Below are 25,900 nucleotides of genomic sequence, written 5' to 3' on the forward strand. Positions count from 1 at the left end.
GGTGACACTTTGCTCTCGCGACCTGGAAGGCTGCAAGATTCTCTGCAGTTGGTCAACACTTGATCCTATGGAGATCCGCACGCCTGATTCTGATTGCAGAGCAACATTCAGCACTCCAACAAGGGTCAGGTTGCCTCTCCTGTTGCCCGATAGACTGTGGATTGAATGCTGTTCAGTGAATCGCTTATCATTTTGATAATATGATCCACCAATGCCACAACATTCGCACAATGTTTGAACTGGGCCAACTGGTTATAAAGTGTCCAGTTGGCTCTAGCGAGCACACATCGCGATGGTTTCCTTTTGGGTTCCATCCCATCTGACTGGTGAATCCATATCAGGAAGCGATCATTTCCATCCAACTCATCAACCACTTCCCATTGAGCAGCGTGAAAGAGAGCTGGAGAGTGAGGCGAGAGATCAATGGCAGAGAACGACCCAGTTGCTGTGCAGAAGTGAGTACTCTGTCCTGCGTTTAGCAAGTATGCACATGATGACACAAGAAGCCTCTCAATTGCCCTACCCCCGGGGCAGGTAGCTTCAGAGCCCCAAAGCACATTGTGTACATTAAAATCACCACAGAGGATGGAAGGGGCAGGGGAGCTATATAATAAGGTCGGTTAGGGCCTTTTGATCAAGTGCATCACATGGGGACAAGTAAGGGAACGTATTGTCAATGGATGACGTATGTGCACCGATACAGCAACTGCTTGTAAAGTCGTTGGAAGTGAGAGAGGCGAGGAGTGGTAGTTGGTACTGATGAAAATACCTACGCTTCCTCAGCTCTCTCTCCAATCAGGTCGTCCTTTTTGTGGAGTACATAGCCTTGTAGCTCAAGGGTGTACGATTGATGGAAAAGAGTCTCCTGGAGACACAGACACAGTGGTCGGAGTTCCTCCACATGTGTCCTGAACCCCTGCAAGTTCCACTGCAGGATGGGAGCCATTTCATTGATGTGGTTTTAATTTACCTTTATCTTTGCACCACAGAGGTGAAGCACTTGTAGAGTGAGGGGGAGTGTAGGGACTGCCTGCAGCCAAGGCACCTAACTCCATGGTGTTCTCCTCATCAGTCAGACGTGAAAGAATGACATGTGACGGCACTCAGGACAGCTTTTGACCCAAACGTCATGAACCTTTCTCTGCACCCTGTCCCTTCAAGGGTGAGGGGGAAAAGGGGCATTGAGAGAGACTTTGCTTGTCATGTGCCTTTGCTCCACAACCTTAGGAACAGGTTTCTATGCCGTGGACACATAAGAAGTGATAAAGATGGGAGGCTTTGTAGCCTTATATTCCTTTTTGGCTTCAGCATAGGGGATCTGCTTGGTGACTTTTGGTTCTTGAAGTTTTCGTTCTTCTGCAAAAACAGAGCAGTCTCAGCTCCAGACTGGGTGGCTCCCAGAGCAGTTACTGCAGACTGCTGGAGACGGACAGTCAATCCCAGCTTCATGGGCTGCCTTTCCACATTTCCCACAGGCCGCTTCACTCCTACGACTCAGTGTTGTGAGACCACAACGCTGGCATTTGCAGCACCACATAGGGTTAGGTGGATAAGGCCTAACCCTAACTTGGAGGAAACCAACAGTGGTGTGGTCAGGCAACGTTGGAGAATTAAAGGTGTCGGCCTTCTCAATTTCTCCATTATTCCTACACATCCTTTGCTCCACATCCACTATCCCCTGTAATGCCCATTCCTGTTTAAGTTTGGCTATTGTAATGACGCAAAGGGTACAAATTTGTTATAAAAGTCAGTAAATTACTCAACGGACAGTATTTTTCAGTACAGGCATTTCACTCATTCCAAGCAAGTATCAATTCATGACAACATTGACTAGACATGAGTTGACCATAATCTGAATACGTTTTAGCAAACTATTAGTTTCTTTCAGGTGATAACATTTTATTGATTATGAAATACAAGTTCTTGAATTTTATTCAGATTGGGAGATGTTAATTAGTAACTGCAGGCCATAATTTATCTGTTTAATATAAAGGTGTTTGAATTTTGTGTTCATGAAAAAGTGTGAATTTATGTGCGGCTTTTACTCTGAGATGAGTTATCACTTAGAATGCAAAAAGGGTGCATGTACAATTCGCTGACCTGTGCGATGAATTTTATTTTTTGTGATTTTGACCCGAATGGAGACAAATCCAGTTTCATTTCGACTTTACATGAGATAGACATACCACGTTATTACAAAAGACTCGTTTAGGGAAATCTGAAACCTGCGTGCTCGATTTGAAAAACGTTATATGCTAGTACGTGATCGAGCTGTCCAGTGAATCGCATACAATAGTTGCAAACATGCTTGGACTTAATCCAAAAAGTTGGAAATTAATTTTGAGACAAGTGCTGATTTTGACAAAGATGAACCGAAAGTTTATTCAAAATATCAAGGCTCTGTTTTGAGACACATATCATCTTGTTGATCACGTTGCTTAGCAACACTGTAATGCAGATTAATTAATTCATTAGAACGATTTGTGACACAATAAGTCCCATTACACATACAAACTGTTACACGAAATTTGCTGACCGCATGAGAGTATGAGAGTGATTTTATTTCCAGAAATGCCAATAAACCGGTGGTTTCAAAAGTTAAATTACTAACTGTTGTGTAACTTCATTGATTGTCCCACGCCACTACTGAATGTGTTGTAACGTCTCTCTTCACAAGAGATCTCAAGATGCTGGGATAAACAAGAAACAAGAAGAAGACTAAAGAAGAGGCATCGGTATACTATGTCGATATCCATAATGTCACGGCATGTGACCATACTCCTGCTAGAGTTAAGGAAGTTATGCAGTTCAACAGTTACGTCATATTCACCCAATTTTTCAGTCTTTGTAAGTAGTTCCACCTGCTTCGCCCTGTTAGTTTCCACCAGTAGGGAACCATTTTGCAGCCGCTTAACAGACTTCAAGCTTACAGCTAGTTCTTCCAAGCCTTTATGGATATAGAAGGGGGACACTTCTTCAAATGTCCCCTCCTTCCTCTTAATGACCAAAAACACATTTTGGTTTATGACTCCTTGAGCCTTGTCAACATAATTCAGTCAATGCAGATTAACAGGATGGCTAGCGTCCCTCATTCGTTTGGAGGATTGGGTGTGAATACTCCCAGGTGGTACACCCTACCCACTGGGAGGAAGAGAAGATGATTTTGAGGGTTCCATCTCGGTCCCACAAACAGCAAGGGAAACAATGGTCCACTCAGACAGAGCCCAGCATGCTTGAGTAAACATTTTACAACTAAGGTGCAGCAGGTTCCCCAGAGGTTGCCTGCTAACGACTGTTCCACCTCAACAGCCATGCATCTCACCAGTGCGCAGCACACCTTGAGATTGAGTGATTTTTTATGCAGGTTTTTACCATCCTCGTGATCCGGCTGGTCAAGCCTAGATCCCCGTTCCCTGTGACTCATAACGTTCCACTGTCATGCCGCACAGTGATCACTGAAGCATGCCCAGAGCTTACGGTAACAGGAGATTACGGTAACAGGAGATTGGTGGCACTTACCAGTCCCCGGCTCGGGAACCCCCATACTCAGCAAACGAATGCTCGGCCCCTGAGGGCATCGGGCTGATGACCACCTCAGGTAGTAGCAGATGTGCCATCTGAATGTCAGTGTGCACAACACTTGCCGCACTTGCCCAACTTATGTCTGCTGTGGGTAGATGTAGTAACCAATGGGTTACTACACTTCTACTTCCTTGCGGAGGGAAAGACCATGCATCACCATCTGTGATGCTGCGACTGAAGAGGCATCCCTGCCATCTGCAATTAGGTAGATTTTTTTCCTCAGGACACAAAAACAACTAGGGTTATAAATGCCCATATCATAAGCTTAGATCATCAAGAAGTAAAACAATGTCAAAGCAACTATACATTAAGCCCTATCAATAAAAGGAAAGCGAGCTAAGAACAATGTCTTCCTCACGGAGAAAGGTCCACAAAATACGCTGTAGAAACAGTGGAAGTTCAAACCAAAAATTAAATGTCCTTCGCCATGTTGCTAAGATGGATATAAAGTGAAACACAGTCAACAGCCCACATGTCATTCGCTCAGATGGCAAACATACACGAGAATGTAAATGGTTAAAAAAAGGGAATTCAGTCAGGAAATGGCGAATTGTCAAATGTTGACGACAATGAGACCAAATTGGTCACTTAAGATGATATTAAAAAGCATGGTCTTCCGTTTTAAAAAGTTACATGGACGAAAACTGTTACTTGAAAAAGCTCATGTCGTTGCAGCTCGTACCATTTTCTTACACAAAACTGTAGGAAGGGACATACACTCAGTCATATGGTTAGACAAAACCTGGGTCAACACTGGAGAATCAGTTGAGAAATGCTGGACAGATGATACTCCGAATAGCAGCAGTCATCAGCCAACAGGAAGAGGATTCCGATTAATTGGGACCCATGCAGGGTCTTCAAACAGCTTTGTGCCAGAAGGACTTTTAGTTTTTCGATCGAAGAAAACTGGTGACTATCATGAGGATATGGACCACCCACGGTTTCTACAGTGGTTTAAAAATTTGTTGCCCCAGTTTAGTGTTCCAACAGTGTTTGTGATGGACAACACACTGTACCATTCCGTGATTTTAGATAAAACTCCCACCACTAGTGACCGTAAAGAAATTATGGCACAGCGATTGCAGGCGAGAGACATTGCTGCTGACATGAGACTGACAAAGCTGCTGCTATACTCGCTCATAAAACGAAATAAGCCTGTGACACCTAAATACGTTGTAGATGAAACTGCAAGCAAACAGAGTCACTTGGTAATTAGGCTACTGCCTTATCACCGTCATTTTAATCCAATTGAATTGGTTTGGAGTGAAGTCAAGTGTACATTAGAAGTAACAATAAGACTTTTAATACAACAGAAGTGGAAAGACTGCTATGTGATGGTCTTGCTACTGTAGACGTTACCTTATGGTGGTAAAAAGAAGACCATGTTGCTAAACTCATAATGGAAGTACAGACTATAGACGGCAGTTAAAATGAAACCTAACAATTAATGATTTCTCTTATGATGACGATGACGGTGATGATGATGATGATGACGAAGACAACGGTTTTGGCGCCGATTCCGATGATAGTGAAGGACAACTGGATGGAACTGTGCCATTGACAATGTCAATTGGTGAGTGTAAATGTATACAGAATTAAAGCTTTCTCTCTGCAATCGGGTAGGCTATGCATGTTTTGGTTTATTTCCTTCTATAAGTGTGGACAGCATGTTCTTTGGTATGCTTAGGTTTACATTATTATACAACGTTTTATGTGCAGCTATTACGGCAACAATTTGGAACGACTTTTCACAGATATTGTCATTAACTTCGGGTGTTTTTATTTCCCGGTTTCATACACTATCAAACGCTTAGTCTCTGTTGTCGTTCTCTCCATTCTTGGAAAAACGTACTTTGTTGCACTTAACATATAAACGTTGAGTGTAGCTTACATTTACAAAATGTACTTCAGAGTTGTGGGCATGTGCGGTGGCAGTTATTGCAACCTCACAATCACAGTATAGCCAACCACACGCGAGATGTCAAGTTACATGTTTCACCGGCCCGTGTACAGGACACAGAGAGACCAGGTACAGCGTGCGGCCAAGTAAGACACGTGGGACGAAGAAAGTTTTCTATCAAGCACGAGACCCAGAAATTTCATAGTTTCAGCAAATTGAAAAGGAACGGGCCCAAGATGTAAAGACGATGGAAGAAACCAACTGTGCCACCAGAAATTCATACAAACCGTTTTGTCAGTGGAAAAGCAAAATCCACTGTCGATACTCCCTGAGTAAACGCAACTAAGTCATCATTGTAGATGCCACTCAAGGAAACAGGTTTGTGGAGAACTGCAATAGATTGCAGAACCGTCAACATAAAGGGAGCCAGAGGTGCCTGGCAGGTGACAGGCCACAATAGGGTTAATGGCTATGGCAAAGAGAACGATGTTCAGGACAGAGCCTTGAGGCACCTCTTTCTCCTGGATGAAGGTTTCTGACAAAGCTAATGCCACATGTACCTTGAAAACTCAATCTTTTCAAAATTCCTGAAGGAAATGGGCCTCAGAAGCCCGACGTGTAGAGTACGAAAGATACCAGTCCTCCAGCAGGTGTCACAGACTTTCTCCAAATCAAAAAACATGGCCACACACTGGTATTTCTGCAGAAAATCATTAATGACATGGATTGACAAAGTAACGAGATGGTCAACTGCAGAATGGTGCAATCGAAATCTACATTTGTGCAGTGGTTAGTACATTTGCGAGATTCAAGCCACGATACCAACCAGCCATGAATCACACGTTCCTTCACCTTGCAAACACAGCTGGTGAGAGAAATGGGGTGGTAGCTAGAAGGAAGGTGTTTGTCCTTACTGGGCTTAGGTATGAGAATGACAGTGGCTTCACATCAGCATCTGGGAAAGGTAGCATCCGCCCAAACGCAATTGTACATATGAAGGAGAAAGCGTTTACCCACAAGGGAACGGTGCTGCAACATCTGATTGTGAACATCATCTGGCCCTGGGGCAGAAGATCGGGACACAGTGAGAGCACTCTGCAGCTCCCTCATACGAGAGGTGGCACCGTAGCATTCATTATTCTGAGAGAATAAGGGTATCACCTGAGCCCCCGCCACTTGGAAACAAGGGTGAGAGTGAATGGAGCTTGAAATTTCCACAAAATAGCAGCCCAAGGTGTTGAAGACAGCCATACGGTCCACAGTGACATCATCTACTACGATCAGGCCAGAAATCAGGGTATAAATCTCGGTCCCAGAAAGCCGATAGGGGTTCCCCCACACAACGGAAGAGGGAGTGGAACTGCTAAGAGAACTAATAAATTAAATCCAGCTAGCTTGTTTGCTATCACAAAAAATGTGACGATACTGCGCATGCAACTGCTTATAAAGCAACAGTCTGCCATCATAGGATGATGATTAAAAACGGGGAGACCATGTCTCTGCACACGAATTGCACCACAGCATGCCTCAGTCCACCAGGGGACCAGGACACGATGTGGTAGAGATGAAGTGCGAGACGTGGAATGTTCTGCACAGTAAGGATAATGTTCGTGAGGTACACTATCTGGTCATTTCAACTGGGGAAATGTTGTTTGTTGAAGGTAACCAGAGAGGAATAAAGCCTCCAGACAGCCTTAGGAAGCTGCCAGTTGGGTTTACACATAGGGGTGGGATAGGAGTCAGCAAACAGATAGCACACGGGAAATGGCCGCTGGAGTACGTGTCAGAGAGAATAGATCATTCGTGATGGACAAGCTGGGCACTGCAAAATGAGGGATCCAAATGGCAATAGGTGTGCGTTGATTCTGAAAGGAATGTGCATGGTCCAGTGTTACGACAAATGAGGTTGAGTTGACTGAGAATGTCAGCCGAGAGCGCACCTCTCAGATAGGTTCCGGAAGAGCCCCAAAGGGAAGGATATGCACGAAAGTCACCAAGCAGGAAAAAGGAGTGAGTTGATCAATAAGCTGTAGTAAGTCTGCCCTGGTGACACTGAATGATGGAGAGATGCAGATGTTGCAAAGAGAAAACATGAAATGAGGAAGGATAATGTAGACTGCAAAAGCTTGCTGCTCTGTGTTCAGTGAGATGGTTTGGTTATGATCATCATTCTGGATGAGCAGCATGAGGCTTCTCCATGAGATGGAGTGCTGTTCTTGGGGGAAAGGGGGGGGGGGGGAGAGAGAGAGATCAAAGCAGAGAGAGAGAGAGGGAGTTGGTATCTAATGGGTGCCCAATGGTGAGATCACCAGCACACTTACACCTATCAAAACAAACTTATGTGGTGATGACGGGCACACAGTCACTATCTCACATGCACCAAAACCAATTAGGAGGGAAAGTAGCCATTCGAGAAATTAAAACACAGAGAAAACAAAACACAGAAGAGCTAAAAGAAAAGCACAGGGAAATGAGATTGGCTGACCACTTTCAAAAAACTTCGGTGAACCCTGTTGACACATTAAAAACATTTCCTTAAAATTTTGTTAAAAACATTGTACAATTCACAAAACTCTAAAATTTGAACCAAATTGGTTTGAACATTGCTTAAAATAGAGGACAGACCTGTCAGTAAATCCGCTGCAGTCTGCTGGTCAGCAAATAAAATGCTCTCCAATAAAATGTAGCGCACCATCATCTGCATACCACAAGCACCACACACTGGAGGGTCCGTTTGCCGGAGTAAGAATCCATCTATCATGGGGCTGTGGCCTATGCGATGATGAGTAAGAAGGACCTCATCCTGTCGATGTGGCTGGAAGGACGTACTCCACAGCTGAATTGTGGGCTCTACTACACGGAGCTTGTTGTTGGCCACTTCCAGCTTCTCAACTTTCCATCGACACATGACTTTTTACCTCAACAGCTAGGTGATAGCATGCAGGGGGATAGTACACTGAAATAACTGAGAATCATGACATCATGCCTCCTCGGCTGCTCGACCTACCCTCTCATTCCCAGCAGTTCCCATGTGCCCAGGTACCCAGCAGAACAACACATCCTTACCCAGTCATCGTAGCTGGGGGGGGGGGGGGGGGGCATCCTAAATGACTTTATCTGATGGGTACAAACATTGGAGAGAGTGAGGGGCACTTAGAGAATCTGAACGGACAAGAAATTTATCACTGGGAGAACATCTCTTCTGCTCCAGTGCTCGCAAGATCGCTTATAATTCTGCCCTGAAGATAGTAAATTCTTGAGGCAGTCGGACCTGGGAAAACAGCAGAGCAACCAATTAAGTCTCCCTGCTTAGACCCATCCATAAAGACGGCTACATAGTGGTGGTGCTTGTATAAAATGTCTGAAAATACCAAGTTAAAAGCAGAAGCAGGAGTGCAATCTCTCCTGTACTGCACTAAATCTAATATGATGCTAGGCCTCTGCAGCAACCAGGGCAGCAGACAGTTAAAACCCTGGATTTGGGGTTGTACACGCTCAGCACCAAATGACTCTAGCACACACTGCATGCCAATCCCAAACGACATTGTGGCTCGTGGACAGTGGGAGAAAAGGTGTTCCAGAGGTATATGAGCAAGAGTATGCTGTGTGGGTGAAGTTGGAGCTGTGAGGATCTTACACTCCTGATGCACCAAGAAGAGCTGTCACCGGATGGTAAGTGGCAGTTCTCCGGACTCAACATAAAGGTTGGATATGGGACTGGTCCTATAAGTACCTGTGACCGGCTGAATCCCTTCATGGTGGACGGCGTCACAGATCTTCAAATAAGAAGACCTTGCTGATCCATATCCTGATGCATAGAGGTTGGATACGGGACTGGTCCTATAAGTACCCGTGACTGGCTGAATCCCTTCATGGTGGACAGCGTCACAGATCTTCAAATAAGAAGACCTTGCTGATCCATATCCGTGTACCCATAGTCCAGCTGCAAATGCACGAAAGCCCAATAAAACTGGAGGAGATGCACACTGTCCACCCCCCAAAACCTGTGGCTAAGGCACTTTAAGAAATTCAGTGCCACCAGGGTTCTGGTTTTCAGGTCTCTCAGGTGTGGCAACCTCGATGATTTAGAGTCAAAAATGAGGACCAGAAATTGCACTGAGTCTCTAAAATGTAGGATAGTGTCCCCCATATGCAAGGCAGGCAAATTAAAAATATGATGAGAAGAATTAAAATGAACACACACAAACACACTTATCCACAGAAAACTGACAACCCGTCTTTGCAGCCCACTCCTCTAACCTCTGCACTGCAAGCTGCAACTGATGGCGAGGAGGAACAGAAAAGAGCCAAATTGTCCCCAATTAAGGAGCACTGTACAGGAATCCTTACCGTAGATGGCATACTATTTATGCTATGGCATAGAGCGTAACGCCTAAAACACTGCCCTGAGGGACAGCATTCTCCTGCTCAAAACGATCTGAGAGCCAGTCCCCAACTCGAGTCTGAAAAAAATGTTGAGAAAGGAAAGACCATATGAAGATGGGGAAGTGGTCACGAAAGCCCCACTGATGCAGTTGTCTCCAAGTAGTATCATAAACCTTACTGATATCAAAGAATATACTGAAACAATGTTGGTTGCGTAAGAAAGACTGCTGAATAGCTGCCTCTAACAGGATCGGGTTGTCGACAGTGGACCAATATCTCCGGAATCCACACTTAGAGGGGCTAAGGAGATGTCTGGTCTCTAACACTCAGACCACACAACAGTTAACCATTCACTCCAGCATCTTTCCTACACAGCCCTTTAAGGTGATACTCCTGTACCTACCGGGAGATGTACAGTCCCTTCCTGGTTTCAGGAGAGGTATCAGAACCGCCTCCCTCCATGAGTTCAGGAAGTTGCCTCTCTGCCATATAAGATTTCCTTGAGGAAGATTTCCTTTGACACCGCTGGCAAATGGCAAAGCATGCAGTACTGGATTTGGTCATGACCGGGTGTAGTATCACAAGTCTCAGACAGTGGCAATTCAAGTTCCTGCATGGAGAAAGGAACAGTTAGCTCTGACGTCCAACTTGCCCTTCTTGACAGTTGCATAGTAGCAACAAAATGCCGGATCCTGGCTTGCATCAGCTATAGTATTTGCAAAATGATCAGCCAGTGTCTGAGCGATGTCTGGGGGTGTCATTTGGTGACACCCCTATTTCAGTGCTGCTGCTATTGGTAAACAACTGTGTTTACTGGAAATCCTCCAGGTGGCTTCCCATACTTTTTGAAGAACAAGTGGAACCGTTGATGTAGTCCAAGAGTGCTTGCCATGACTGTTTCTTGCTCTTCTTAATGACGCAGCAAGCTTTGGCTCTTGGGATTCGAAATGCTGTGAGGTTGCCCACTGTCAGGCAGCATTTAAACCACCTAAGAACCACACATCTGGAACGATGGCTGAATGGCTCTTCTGTCCACCAAGGTACAGGTCGCCTCCTAAGAGGACCAAAAGACTGTGGAGTGGCTAAGCAGCAGCACTATGGATCACACACGTGGTGTGGTCCCAACTGGCTGAAAAGAGGCCAGGTAGCCCTGGCAATCATCCATGTTAGTGACTCTGCTCAGCAATCCACCATGCAGTATGTGAATACAGACTGGGCAGTGGTCACTGGAATGAAGGTCATCAATGACCTCCCAGTGAACAGAGTCAGTGAGGGCTGAAGAGAGAGGTCGATGGTCGAGAATGAGTCAGTAACAGCACAGAAATGAGTTGGAGTACCAGTGTTTAGGATGCACAGCTCATGAGATGTCAAGAGGCTCTCCAAAACCCAAACCCGAGGTCAAGTTGAGATCAAGCCCCACAGGACATGATGGATACTGAAGTCTCCCAGGAGGAGAAATGGTTGAGGGAATTGTTCCATAAGATCTGTGAGAGCCTCAGAGTCTACTGCATCCAGCAGAGGTAAATAAAAAGAGCAAACTGTAATCCTCCAACATGCATGGATTTCAACTGCAACTGCTTGCAGGTCAGTAGCCAGGGGGAGAGCAGAGGAGTGGTGCACATTATTGACAAACATGGCAACTCCTCCTTTGGCCCTTTCGCCAGTCAGGTCATCCTTGTGATGTAGCATATAGCCTTGTAGTACAGCAGCATCAGATGCTTTTAAAATGTGTTTCCTGTAAACATAAGCATGGGGGCAGTGGTGGGCTAGGAGTTTCAGTTCTTCTACATGTGTCCTAAATCCATTAATGTTCCGCTGTTTAAATGGAGCCACCTATCATGGGGGTAGTACTTTCATCCTAACTTTCTGCCAGGTAAGGGAGCCCACAAGTCTTGGGGCGAGATGATTGCCCCAGTCCGACATCAAGCTCCACTGCCTCTGCAGAAGATTCGAAAGAGACGTCAGATAGTATATCAACATTATCTGACTGTGTACCTCATGTCTCCTTCAGTGGGTGGTTCTTCACATTCAACTTCGATTTTTTGGTCTGAGCTGGCTTTGAAGTCACAACCTCGGAAGTGGTAGTTGTGGTAGCAGTGCTGGGCAATGCACAAGACTTGACCTGTGGAGGGGCAGGAAGTTCCATGATGTCAGTAACCACAGCCTTTTCTGAAGTTCTAGGGGGAGGGGCAGGCTTCAAAGGAACTGTAGCAGCACAAGTGCATTGACAAACACAGGTGCTAGTGCTGACAGTAGCAACCTCTGTTTGTGTCGCGGCATCACTTTTAAGGACTGGCTGTTTCAATATGAAAGAAAAGGGGTCAGTGAATGTGGGGGACAGCATGGACTTTTATAACTTTTTGACTTCACCATACAGGATGCACTTTGTTGTTTTGATCTCCTGAATCTTTCATTTCTCAAGGAAAATACTGCAGCCCTGCTCAACATCCAGAGCAGCTGACACACTTTGGAGGAGAGGAGCAACCAACTCCATCAAGGGGCAACTTTACCACATTTCCCACATGTGGCTTCCTCTTTACAGCCAAGCATGGTGTGTCGAAAGTTTAAAACACAGCACTGGATTTGGAAAATAAGGTCATACACTTAGGTGTAAGAAACCTGCCTTGACATGCTCTGAAAGTTTGGTGCTATTGAAAGTTTAATGATAAAAGAGCCTGATTTCACAAGACCGCCATAATGTTTTGCACATTGACAATGCCTTCCTGAGGTCATTTGGCTTTCAGCTCTTCTCAGGGAATGTCAATTACATCCCTGCAAGTCACAACACCTTTGCTGTAGTTCAAGGTGTTGCGCAATTCAGTGTCTATTGCAGACTCCCTGAGGCATTGAGCTTTCTGTAGGTTCTTTACTTGCTGGAAGCTAGATGTTTCGACTGACAGAGTCCCATTGCACAAGAACTTAACAGATTTTGATGTGCCAGCAATGCCTTCTAAGCCTTTCTCTATGTAAAATGGTGAAAATTTCACAATATTCTCCTATCTTCTTTTAACTATGCGAAACACATTCTCCAAAACAGCATGCATTCTGTTACAATGGACCCATTTAGGAAGAATGGCTACACAAGCCCTCTTGTTAGACTGGTTGTTGTTACCTTCCAGCGGCCGACTCTTTCCGCTGGGAGGGGGAAAGAAAATTTTGAAGGATCCATTACAGTCCCTCATGCAGCTAGGGAAATAAAGGTCCAATCAGACAGAGCCCCACATGCCTAAGTAAGCCTTATACAACTGAGGTGTGGTAGGTTCCCCACAGGTTGCCCGCTAACGACTGATCCACTTCAACAGCCATGCATCCCATCAATGTGCAGCACACCTTGAGAGTGAGGGACTTTTTATAGAGGTTTATTCAGTCCTTATGATCCATGCGGTCAAGCTGAGATCCCCGGTCCCTGAGACACACAACGTTCCACTGCTGCACAGCATTGTGGTCGCTGAAGCATGCCCAGAGCTTACAGTGTCAGGGGACTGGAGTTGCTTACCTGTCCCCAGCTAAGGAACCCCAGGGTCACCAAGCCTGTACCCAGCAAATGAATGCTGAGCCCCTGAGGGCACCAAAGCAGGCGGAAGAAAATGAACGACGCCAAGACGATCGCAAGGACACAGTTTTGTTTCTTGGAGTCAGAGAAAGAGTGGATGTTGCAATTCCAAGAACAGCCATAAATTTCTCCTTGTTGGTTCTAATGCTGCAAATGTTCCACTTACGAAGAGTCATAACAGGGATTGGGGAGGAGGGAACAAATGAAGGGCAGTCACCTCAGCATCTACCGAGTGCCAGCCTTCGAAGACTGCTGCGGGGCACGCAGACTAGAAGATACTGTTCCTTAAGATCTGCAGAAGTGTCGGCCTGTGGATTCTAGGGCAGAAAAATGGTAAGTGGTGTGCACCAGTGAAACGGCCACACTACTGAAGAGGATCTCCAGGTCAGGGAAGGGGAAGACTGCTTGCCTTTGTTTGATTTCTTAGAGCCTTTGTGGTTGGTAAATGAAGAATGAAGACTCAGATGTTTGTTTGCTGTAGGGACATAAAAAGTCTTCACGGGAGCATTCCTTTTGTCCTCTTTGGCCTGCCAGTTGTGTAACAGGTCCATTGCCACCACAGGCTAAGATTTGGTGGTTTGTTGCACAGCTAGAGGAGAATGAGACTGGGATACTACCATGATAATGTGCAATGTTACAACTGCAGTGCTAAATTGGAGGTCACAAGTCAGTGTGGCCATGTCCTTTGTTGAGCAAGGCGTAGCAAGAACGGTACTGTGAGTGCCGGATGGTAGAGATGCAGGGCTTTCGACTAGCCAACAACTTGAGAGCGACCTACACCTGGTTCTCCTGGATGGCCCACTCATCTAGATACATGGGACACTCACGGGATGAGGCGAAATGGTCGCGATTACAATTAACACAGCAGGGAGAAGATGGTGGGCAATAGCCCTCATGAGCATCCCTAACACAAGTAACACATTTGGCCGTGTTTTTACAGGACATCCAAGTGTGACTGTAACGTTGACAATGGTAGCAATGCATCAGGTTGGGAATGTATGGTCGGACCATGATGACTTCATAGCCTGCTTGGATCTTCGATGAAAGTACTACTCGATCAAACGTAAGAAAAAGCATGTGTGTAGGCAATAAGGTTTCATCAACCTTTTTCATTTCTCGATAGACTGCAGTCATGCCCTGATCAGAGAGGTAAGTTTTGATTTCTCCCTCAGTTACACTATCAAAAAGCCGAGTGTAAATAACACCACACAAAGAATTCTGCATTCAATGGGCCTCAACATGAACAGGATAGCTGTGGAGGAGCGAAGCTGTAAGCAGTTGTTGGGCTTGAAAATCGCTACTGGTCTCCAGGAGCAAAGCCCTATTGGGTAAATGAGAGCAGGATTTCACAGGGCCTGCAACTGCATCAACATGTCTCTCAACTGTAGAAAAGGACTGACCTACAGTATGTGATACCATGAGGAACTGAGGTGCAGCTACGAGAGTCTTTGAATCTTTAGCCACTTCCATTTATGTTTAGTAGACGTGGACTGAGATGGTGACTGACTCATTGTGAAACGAATCCGCCATGATTGCCAGTGTCTCCAATGGCATGCTCCTTCCAATGGGGGCCCCCTCAGAGAGAGGCTTACCTGCTTTAGATAACTGTTCACACCACAGGACACACCTCCCGAACTCCAGACAGAGGGACCAATTGGCAATTTGGGAAGGTCACAGCCTGCAGTCACCTCTCCCTGGGCCTGGCCTTTACCAGAGGGTCTGTGCGAACCCTACCTGTTGACCCAAGGTTGGGAATTACATGCTACTCAGTCCCCTATTATACATCAAAAACTTGTGGGCTGGACTTCAGGGCTGTACAGGGAGGATGAAGAAACAAGGAGGACCCTCAAATGCCAAAGCAGAGGAAGGGTAGGAGATGGAGAATGAAGAAAGAAAGAAAAAACAGTTGAAGGACTGTTCTGATCTCAGCCTACTAAAACTTCAGAACATATTCCCAAAAATATCTCAGACATGTTCCCCAACAGAGGGGATGGAGAATAGCAGGAGGATAGACATGCAGCATGGAAAGGGAAAAGGTGTTGCAAAGGATGGGGGCCCAGTGGTAGCCACGAACAAACTCACCAAAGAGTGGTGAGCCCCCTGGGGGGCATTCGTAATGGTGCTGGGGGTGGTGGTTGCAGGTGCGAGAAGTGCCCAAGCTGCCCAGACCAGTGCATACAGAAGAAAGTTGGTGGGATGATGGCACCCTTGCTGCTTGTGGACCCTGGGGCAACTGGTGGACAAGACTGGCGACAGGAGAGGGAGGGGGGGAGCCACCATTTGCACATCAGATTTCACGGCGTCAGATGCCAGCAGGGGCAGCAATGATGGTGGAGAGCCTTTGGCAATGGAGACCTGGCTTCCATCCTTGTTAACAGCAGCATCTGCTCAGCACCATGAGAGGTGCCAGCATTGGCTGCAGGAGGCAAACTCATCATCGGTGATGCCTCCACCCTCAAGAGTGGCCAAAGCCAATGAAGAACGAGGTGTCAGTCCCACACGAGGAGGGGAGCCTGAACCCATCCTGGGACACAAATGGGTTTGGTGGCATGTCACGAGTCAATCTTTGGTGTAAAACATGAAGACACAGCAACCACACTGGCTGTGGACGATGGCTGGAATCCCATGAGGGCATCATCAAAATGCCCTGGCCCAGACTGGTGTGGCAGATGTGAACGTCAACAAAAGGGGTGCCATGGGGGACACCTACCCAGCAACAAGAGGTTGAGCAGTGTCTATGGCTAACGAGCAAGCAGGAACTTGGTAGGGCTCTTGCCCCAATTGGCATCATTCAGTAAGAGCTTAAAAAAATATGAGAGCCTTCTCTGACAGGATACCTTCGAAGTGTACCTTCAAAGTGCTTGCGCATCTGCATATCAAATGTTCAGAGATGGCATTCCACCTCGCTGTTCGATTGCAGATGGAAAGGATCTGCTTGACATGGCAAATGGCATAGTGTGTACAATATTTCCTTGAAAGACTGTGCCTCGAACTGAGGACCATTGTCCAAATCCAGTCCACAAGGAAGCCTTCTATGGAGAACATCTCTGACACGCTTTGACAATCACATCTGCTGTTGCAGATGGACAGCGAACAACATAAGGAAAATGAGAAAAAGCATCAACTGTCAATAACCAGAAAGTCTCTAAAAGGGACCAGTGAAATCAACGTGGACTCTTTCCCAAGGCAATGTAGGGGCTGACTATGGCAAAAAACAGTGTGCGGCACCATCTGCTGACTGGGAACACTTGTGGCATGTTGCAGCAAGGTGTTCCACATCCCGATTGATGCCTGGCCATAACACATGGTGGGCATGCCAACAGTTCTGTATGCAAGTCCCCCAATGACCATGATGTAATAACCAGAGGACCTCCCCACATAATGCCGCTGAAACCATGATTTGGGGAGTAAATCCTTCCGTTGACAGGAGAATAAGACCATCCAGGAGGGAGAAACGAAAGCACAACGCATAAAAATTATGTAGTGGGTCAATGTCCAACCTATTGGACAGTCAGGGCACTAATGTTGTATCAGGTGTACAAATTGCCAGAACACCAGACCTGCGCCACAGCAGACGCAATGTGGGCAACTTGTGATGGGGAAGCCATCCACATAATAACACACAATCAAATAGCAGGTTACTCTTTTTAAAAGAGGTTATGTAGGTGATCCTCCACGATAGCACCTGTCATGACAATCTCATCAAGGTAGCTAATGCAATGAGGGATGACTCTCAAAAGATGTGCTAAAAATGTTGAAAGATGACAAGTGCAATGAGAGACAATCATCATAAGCTGATCTAAAAAATGTTGAAAGGAGGCAGGTGCACAAGTGGCCCCAAACATTAGTCATCGATAGTGACAGGTGTTGAAAGGTGTATTAACCACAAGCAGCTGGTTTGATATCTCATCCAGTGGAATCTAAAGGTGGGCTTCAGCCAAGTTGGTTTTCGGAAAGAGCTGACCACCAGCCAACTTTGTGACCAACTCCTCCAGGCAAGGCAGGGGGTAAGTAGTGACCTTGAAGTTGCCAAAGAGCCGATGAAATTTTCTAATCACTCCAAGTAACATTAAACAATCCACCTCTGTGTTAACTTGATCATATACAGCCACTGGCACTGACCTTGGCCATAGAAAGTGAGAGCAAGCAGAGGTTTTGAGAGTGATGTGTGCCGTGAAATTATTTGCACATCCTAATCCCGGGGTAAACAGAACCGAAAACTCAGAACACGAGGAATCCAATTTGTGAAAGGGCACTTGGTCTTACACCAGATGCACCATATTCACAATAAAAACCAAATGTAGCAAAGGCATCTGAACCACACACATTTTCAGTACGTGCATTATTATCCACCAAGTATGTAATGAAACAGACAGCTGAATTCATAAACTGTGACCACCATGAATTACCCAAGAATAGGAATTTGCTGTTTGTTATATTGTAACCAACCAATGCACGATGCATGCCAATGGTGGGGACCCTAACTTGGCATATGACTGTGAGTTGACTAGGGACACAGCAGCTTCCGTGTCTACCTGTAGGATTAATGGCTTATCCATCACCCACACTTCAATGAAAAGTTTGTTTTGGCCCACAGACAACAGTGAACACAATGACCAAACAATATGAACATTGGTGTCCATTGATTCCTGCAATGACTCCTGGGAGGTGGAGGAGGAAAGGGGAGGTAGAGGGGGAACCGGAGGTAGAGTGGGGGAGGGGTCAGAGAGTGACACCCCCCCCCCTTTTTTTTTTTTTTTGCAAGAGTTCTACCGCTTGGGGCAGGCCATCTGCTGATGCTGTGTGAATTGATGAGCATGTGTGTTGCAAAAAAACGGGAATCCTGTCGACCACTGTTAAAAAATTTAAAAGTACTATCTATCCCCTCACTTTACATATATGAGATGGTGGTGTTCCTATATAGAAATCAACATACACTAGACAATTTCCGTTTTGACCACAACTACAGCACTCGCCACAGAGATAACTTCAAACTTCCAACACATCGTTTAAAACTTTATGCCCAAACGCCAGAGTATATGGGGTTAAAAATTTTCAATAAAATAAAAGGCAGTAATATATTTAAAATGGAGATTGGTTCACTGAAAAGATTGCTCTTTACTCTCCTGGTGGAAAAGTGTTATTATTCTGTCGATGAATTCATTGAGGACAGCTTCACAATCTGAACACAGGGATTGTAATACATTTATTATTTTATGTACATGTGTAGCTGTAACTTAGAAATGTAAAATATAATGTAAACTTTTGTAGTTCTCTTAAAAAAGTGAAAAAAGTTTCTTTTGTAAACCTTGACATGTCTCCTGTACATCAAATCAAATGATTTGAAAATTGTATGTAATGAGATGAATAAACCACATAACATAACATAACATAACATAACATGGATATGGTTGTGGTGAAAGGAGAACAGTAAATTACACATATCATCAAAAGAAAGTAAAGCTGATTCTTGAAGAGGAGCTAACTGGCACAGTTATTGATACATAAGAGGGGGGTACTCACAGTAAAAAATGAACCTTAGAGCCCTCTGTGTCAATCACCCACAAAGCCATGAAATGTTGAAGAAGATGACAGGTGCGATGAGAGACAACAATCATAAGCTGTTCTAAAAAAATGTGAAAGGAGGCAGGTGCACAAGTGACTGTGGATTCATCATAAGGGGGGAACAGCAGCAAATGAACAGCCGTCAGCTCAGTCTGGGTCAAAGTAGCCAACAACTGTTCTAACATGGCCATATGCACCTGCTGTAGTTGCAGAAGTAACCTGACTAAAGCCTACATGAAAGAGTCAAATGGCAGAAAAACCAGAATCCAAAACACACAAAAATTCGATCCTCAACATCACCACTTGTACTCTAAATAGGAACACAAGGAAACAAATGGCCATAAAATCAGACACAATTTAATGGGTCATGGAGTGATATCCACAAGAATAATGTGAAGTACAAGGGTCGTTCATAAGTAATGGCCCACATTTATTTTCCTCAAAACACATTTACTGTTAAAGAGTCAGAATTTGGTGACATACATATCAACATGTCTTGTTCATGTCCTATTTTTCTACGTAGTCTCCATCACGTTCTATGCCCATATGCCAACGTTGTGAAGAGCATGTATTCCGTGCTGGTAAAAGCTCTTTCCAGCGCAAAGTGGTACACCAAACTTTTGTCCCCCGTTGCGATCAGTAACAGAAAGGCCTCTTCATCGGTCTCAGAATGCTCCAACAATTCAGATGAAATGGCCTTTCTTTGAATCTTATGGTCCACTGTGAGCACCTCTTTGAATATCCGAGAGTCTCGATCATTGCAGACACACTCCCAATGCTGACCGACAACTGTAGAGCCAATTATCGAGTTGTGATTCGCCAATCGGCATGAATAATGCATCCGTACAATTCAGCATGTCTGGAGCAGAGGCCGTGACAGGACATCCCGAACATGGCTGATCAAGGAGTTGTTTTTCTGCATTTCCTGAGGCTGTCACTTTGTTTACCCATCGCACAACTGTACTCCTATCAGCTGCAGCAGCACCATACACTGCACACAAACGTTTTTGGCTGTTCACCACAGTTTCCTTTTTTGCCCACAAGAATTCAATAACAGCACACTGCTTGTAATGTGAGTTGTATGTAGACACCATTTTGATGTTGTACTATGGCTCTGCCATCTGCCAGAATGGTTAAACTTCACAGAACAAACATTAAATATGAAGCACCACCAACGAAGTTTGTCTATGTGTCTTAATGGCTTTTTAAAAAAATGTGGGGCCTTACTTATTGAACAACACCCGTACTTTACACGTCTCAAACACATTTAAGAATGATTGGCTCAGAGGTCTGTGCATGCCCTTACAAAGATGCTATTCATGTCAGGTGTCACTGGTGTAGTGCTGCGTGCACCAAGCAATGCTGCTGATGACGGTCAGTGGTCAGACTATCCTAGTGTTGGCAGGCATTACACTTGCCATAGAGGGCCGACTTATGTCCGCTGTGGGCGAAAGGTGCAGTAACCAACAGGTTACTACATACAGAACTCATTTCCCAAGAATGGTAAAAACTTTTTGGCCCTGGAGGAATTGCCAGATATCTAAAGATTCATTACATATTTCTTTGTTTATGTATAGTTCTTAATTCACTGGAAGTTTTGTTAGTGCTGGTAGTGTTACTCACTTATTATGAGTATTACTTAATATTAGATAACATAACACAATAGTAGAAGCTCATACCATCATCAAAATTCGTGACTGTTTGTAAAGATGGCAAGACATCATCATCATCATCTCCCTGCTGATGTGATCCTGCATCCATATTGGAACATTTGCTATATCCTTTAAAAAATAACAACAGACCATAAACAAGCTTGCAACACTGTTAAATTATACATTAATATTTCAATATAATAACCCGAAACTTCAAACAGGCAATATGTATAGCACACACACAATGTGAGATTGGAAGAACTGTGCAGTTATTGTTGAGTGGTTATAATTGTATCTCTACATCTACATGATCACTCTGCAGTTCACACTACATTGTTCAGCAGAGACTATTTAACGAACATTCCACTACTGAACAGCAGTCAGTGTTGCAGTTATAAAGTGAAGTAACTGCTGCCTCATCCGTATAAGGAAAAGCACTTAACATACATTACCATTACCTCTGAGAGTTATGCTAATATTACATTCGTTTATCACATACATATTGTTTCTTCCTCTTGCATTATTTAAACAAGGATGTAAATAATTCTATGTACAAATTCGTGTCATGCCGTACAGTACTCACAAGAAACAAGGACAAATTGTTCATAGATACTGACAACTGAAAAAAAAAATTTAAAAAATCACAAAAAGTATATGGTTGACTGCTTACAGTCTACTGGAAACATGCTAACACTTTCTGTCTAGTACACAGAAGCCAGGAAATCACACAAGGTGTTAAGAGAAATACAACAATGTACTAACAGCTAGAATAAAAACAGGTCTCCTCCTCTCCAAAAAGAACTTAGAAAATGTTATAAATCCCAGTATTTGTCCTTGGTAGCAAATGTTCATCAGAGATAAGGATACTGTCTGGAGTGCCCATGAGAACCGATAAGGAGTGCTCGTGTTCCTTCTATGCCAGGCTATAATTAAAGTGCAGTTACTCACAGAGGGTCCAGAGTGGGCTGTAATTACCACATGGCAGCAAAACTTGGTAGATATTCTAATGCATTAATGCAGAACTGATTTATGCTGAAAAAAGAATTAGTTCCAATTTCAGCCACCAGTTGCAAATCTGGGACTATGAATGCAAGAAAGATGTACAGAAATGTTTCCACATGTAAGGGATTAGAAACGGGATGTGGGCAGGAAAGGTCAGACATGTGAGGCAGGTGTAATATTGATTTTCGTATTAACTGGTGCTTACACAATTTGTTCAGTATGAGCACTGGGTACATCAACGAGATGCTGCGTCCATAAAATTACATGATAAACATTTGCTTGCAGCAGTTCTGGTGGAATCCGAGCAATGTGTTCCCGTATACTGGCCTTCAGATCGGGTAGAGACCAAACATGTCCCTGGTAAACACAATCTCTTAGATATTCCCAGAGCCAAAAGTCACATGCGCTCAGATCAGGTGATCTTGCAAGGCCATGTATCTGGACAATGTATGGATGTAAAACATTCATGGAAGGTTGCATTAAGCAGATCTTTCACTGGGTGAGTGACATGAAGCGTTGCAGAAAAACAGTGGTTTCCACACAGTTATTTTCTTCCAAAGCAAGAATCATACACTGTACAAGGAGATATCAATGACAAGCAGACATTGAAGAATCACGTCATGGTACACCTCACAGGTCCTCTGGGTGTATTCTCTTCAAAAAAGAACAAACCGAGAATAAAGGGGCAGGTGAATCCACACCACACAGCCACTTACAGTGAGTGCAGTGGCTCTTTGTGCATGACACACGGTTTAACACTATCCCAAATCCAGCAGTTATGTGTATTCATTGCACCCTGTAGTGCAGAATGTGCCTCATCACTACATAGAATATTGTTTGGTCACATGTCTTCAACTTCAATCTGTGACAGAAACCCAAAAGCAAATTCAGAACATTTCTGCAGATCACTAGGTCCCATTTGCTGCACAGTCTGGGTCTTCTACAGGTACCATTGTAAAATAGACAGCAAATTTTTCCGTACTGTTGACCATGGGATGGACAACTCTCAGAGCACCAGCACTACCCAAGGCACATGCTGCATGGTAATTTACAGAAATAACAGCCTCATCAATAATTTCCACTAGCATAGGATGCATTCCTCTTCCAGGTGTCACTCTGAGCTTATCCGCATTTTCAAATTACATTAATACGTTCTTTAAACCATTTAAATGTATCAGGCATCTCCCCAGACCTTTCAGTCACTGATACTCTCTCAAAGCTGCTGTTCACAAAAAACAGTTTCACTAAAATCTCACAGTCTATCTTCTCAATCACCATACTCTTCACTCATGTAATGGCTTGCCAAATGACAACATGGATGTCATACAATCATACAAACAGTGCACAGCACCAGATTTGTCCTTGGTAGCCAGAACTGGAACTAATTTGTTTTCAAGCATAGAACTGTTCCACATCAACGCATTAGCATATCTATCATGTTTCTGTGAATAGGTGCACTTCAATTATAATCACCCAGTACATAAATTATCTGCCAGGTAGGGTGAGAATAAATCTGTGATTGTTAGCTGATGACACTGTAATATACAGGAAATTATTGTCACTGAGTGGCTGCAGAAGGGTATAGGATGACTTAAGACAGAATTTCTATTTGTTGTGGTGAATGGAAACTTGTCCCAAATGGGGAAAAATGTAAGTTATTCAGACAAGTGGGGAAAACAATCATGTGACGTTCAGATACAGTCTTGGTGGCATGCTGCTTGACACAGCCATGTAGATTAAATATCTATGTGTAATTAAGCGAAGTGATATCAAATGGAACAAGCACATAAAGACAGTAGTAGTGAAGGCAAATGGTCGACCTTGGTGTATTGTGAGAATCTTAGGAAAGTGTAGCTCATCTATAAAGGTGACTGTGCAACCCATTCTTTAATACTATTCATGTGTTTGGGATCCCATACGCGATTGTTACAGAGGTGCTAGATGAATTCAAATGGGAATATGTGGAGGGAAGACAACATTCTTTTTGTAAAAAACACAGAGAAAATTGAGAGAATATGCACTTACAACTGTTTGTAGAATGATTCTACTGCCACCAATGTACATTTCGTATAAGGACTGTCAAGACAAGATACGAGAAATAGGGCTCATATGGAGGCATACAGACAATCATTTTTCCCTTACTCCATTTGTGAGTGGAACAGAAAATGGAACAACTAACAATGATATGAGGTACCCTCCTTCCTACAGGGACAGTATGTATGTAAATGTAGATTAAACCTTTCAGGTACTGACTGGGATACTCTGATTAGAGCACAAGAATAAAATATAGATTCATGTGACATTGTACTAAACACCTTATCTGACTCTGAGCAGTCAGTTAAGAAATGACTCTTGATAACAAACTTGAATCTCATGATGACAAACAAACCCAAAATATTAGAGAGATGTAGAAGAGGGCATCAACAATTATAATGCTGACTAAAAGTATTAAAAAGAATGTTAAGAAAGGCAGAAAAACATTTATACTTTGCAAGTTCAAGAAGAAATAGGCTGATGGCTGCTTGGGCAGTTAGCATCAAATTTTCATCTCCAAGACTAAAAATGTGGAGTATCAATGGTTAAAATTCAACAGTGTTGTATGTGTCAAGTGAGCTTATTCATAACAGGAATGGCCCACCATGGCTCAATAACCATATCTGAAAGGTGCTGTGAAAGCAAGGAGAGCTCCACCACACATTTAAATGAGCCAAAGCTTCTTGTACAAACAAAAGTTGAATAAAGCCTATGTAAAGCCACTAAACAGGTCAAAGTCATCAATCCAGTTGCTTTGTGAGTACACTGGCACCAAACAGAGCAAATGCTAAAAATCACCATTTTCAGAGTTAAACCATGCCTTGTTATCTAAAAAGAATATTAGTAAAATGACAAAAGTGAGTATAGGGGGCGGCGGCTGTCAAAGTAGGGAAAGGTCCAGCTGGTGTTTTCCCAGGGCTGACAACAAGGGCTCGAGATACACATTCCAGTCCCACTCACCATGCTCTTTTCTGTAGTCAGCAAGACACAGTGTCCAGTATTCAATAATAATAATAATAATAATAATGACCTTTTTTTACAATTACAAAGTCTAAGACATGATGTTCAAAGATCTAAGAGTGGGGGAATGCTTGAAAGATTCTGAAACATTCATAACTTACGTTGGTTTCAGGACCAAGCACAACTAGTAGTCTCAGAAAGGGGGAGAGGGGCAGCTATTTCAGGGCAAGAGATGCTCCCCCTATGCTTGTCCCAGAGATAGTAAAACACTGTAAATACCGCTATATTTTAGAACAAAAATCAATCACTCTCTTAATAAACTGTATGACCTAATATACTGCTCACACATCACCTGTGGGCACAGAAGGTAGTAAGTCGCTCTACTCTAGTTTTCATACTAATTCAGTTATACTGGTACACTAGACAAAAATGTGAGCTACTGTTGGGACAGGGACAGCACCATAACCACACTAGAAAGGGTCCACTTGCTGTCAGATGAAGCTGAGGCCGAGGGTGAGAATGAGCCTAGTGGGGCCATTATGCAATGAACAAAGAACCATTGATTCTTTCTGAGAAGTTCAGAAGGTGTATCATCCTGCAAGAAAGGATCCCTTGATTGTTTGTAGTTTATTTAGGAGGGCAACTGATTTTCAATCTTTCAAAATTACATGCCTCAATTCACCTCGCACAATCACTTCTAGTACTCCTTTGGCGCTGGCTTATTGGTCAACTGATCAGCAAGTTTCTATCCTCAAAATTCTGTTTGACTTGGAATCCATGTGAAAGTTGTTAATGTCAAAAAGTAGAACTTGAATACTTGATACTAGTGAATAACATTGGTCTATCAATTAACAACTAGTCATTGAAGTGCTGGATACTAGGAACTATGTATGTTTACGTGCAAACGTAAGGGCTCTTGTGATGGCTATAAATTCAGCCACGAGTGTGTTCGGCAATGAGTTTTAATCCTGACCCTCTATGTATATATGAACAGAACCTACTTTTAACCCATCTTCATGGTTGGTTTCTGAGTTAGAGTATTTGTGTTGGACAGAGCTAAACACCAAAAGTTGAAGGAATATCCAATTCCTTTGATTCTCTGATCAGATCCACTCAATATTGAGGGCAGTTACACACTGTGTGATAGCTTGTACAAGAGCTCTGTACATAGAGCCCAAAGTAGGGAGCCAAAGTTCCAAATAGTGTTAGTGCGTATCACCATCGATTACCTGTTTTAAGGCTGCGTTTATGCTGCTACCTCACTGC

General features: G+C 43.9%; 1 protein-coding gene across 1 annotated transcript in view; it reads right to left on the reverse strand.

The window, feature by feature from the left end:
• LOC124616742 (eukaryotic translation initiation factor 2-alpha kinase 1-like) overlaps positions 1–25,900 on the reverse strand; it is a 152,608-nt gene that overhangs the window by 108,690 nt on the left and 18,018 nt on the right. The window contains exon 2 of the mRNA XM_047145111.1: positions 20,666–20,767. Coding sequence (XP_047001067.1) covers positions 20,666–20,747 — 82 coding nt within the window. The 5' untranslated portion in view covers positions 20,748–20,767. The remainder of the gene's footprint in view (positions 1–20,665; positions 20,768–25,900) is intronic.

Source organism: Schistocerca americana, chromosome 5, assembly GCF_021461395.2.
Source record: "Schistocerca americana isolate TAMUIC-IGC-003095 chromosome 5, iqSchAmer2.1, whole genome shotgun sequence".
NCBI classification, from domain to species: domain Eukaryota; kingdom Metazoa; phylum Arthropoda; class Insecta; order Orthoptera; family Acrididae; genus Schistocerca; species Schistocerca americana.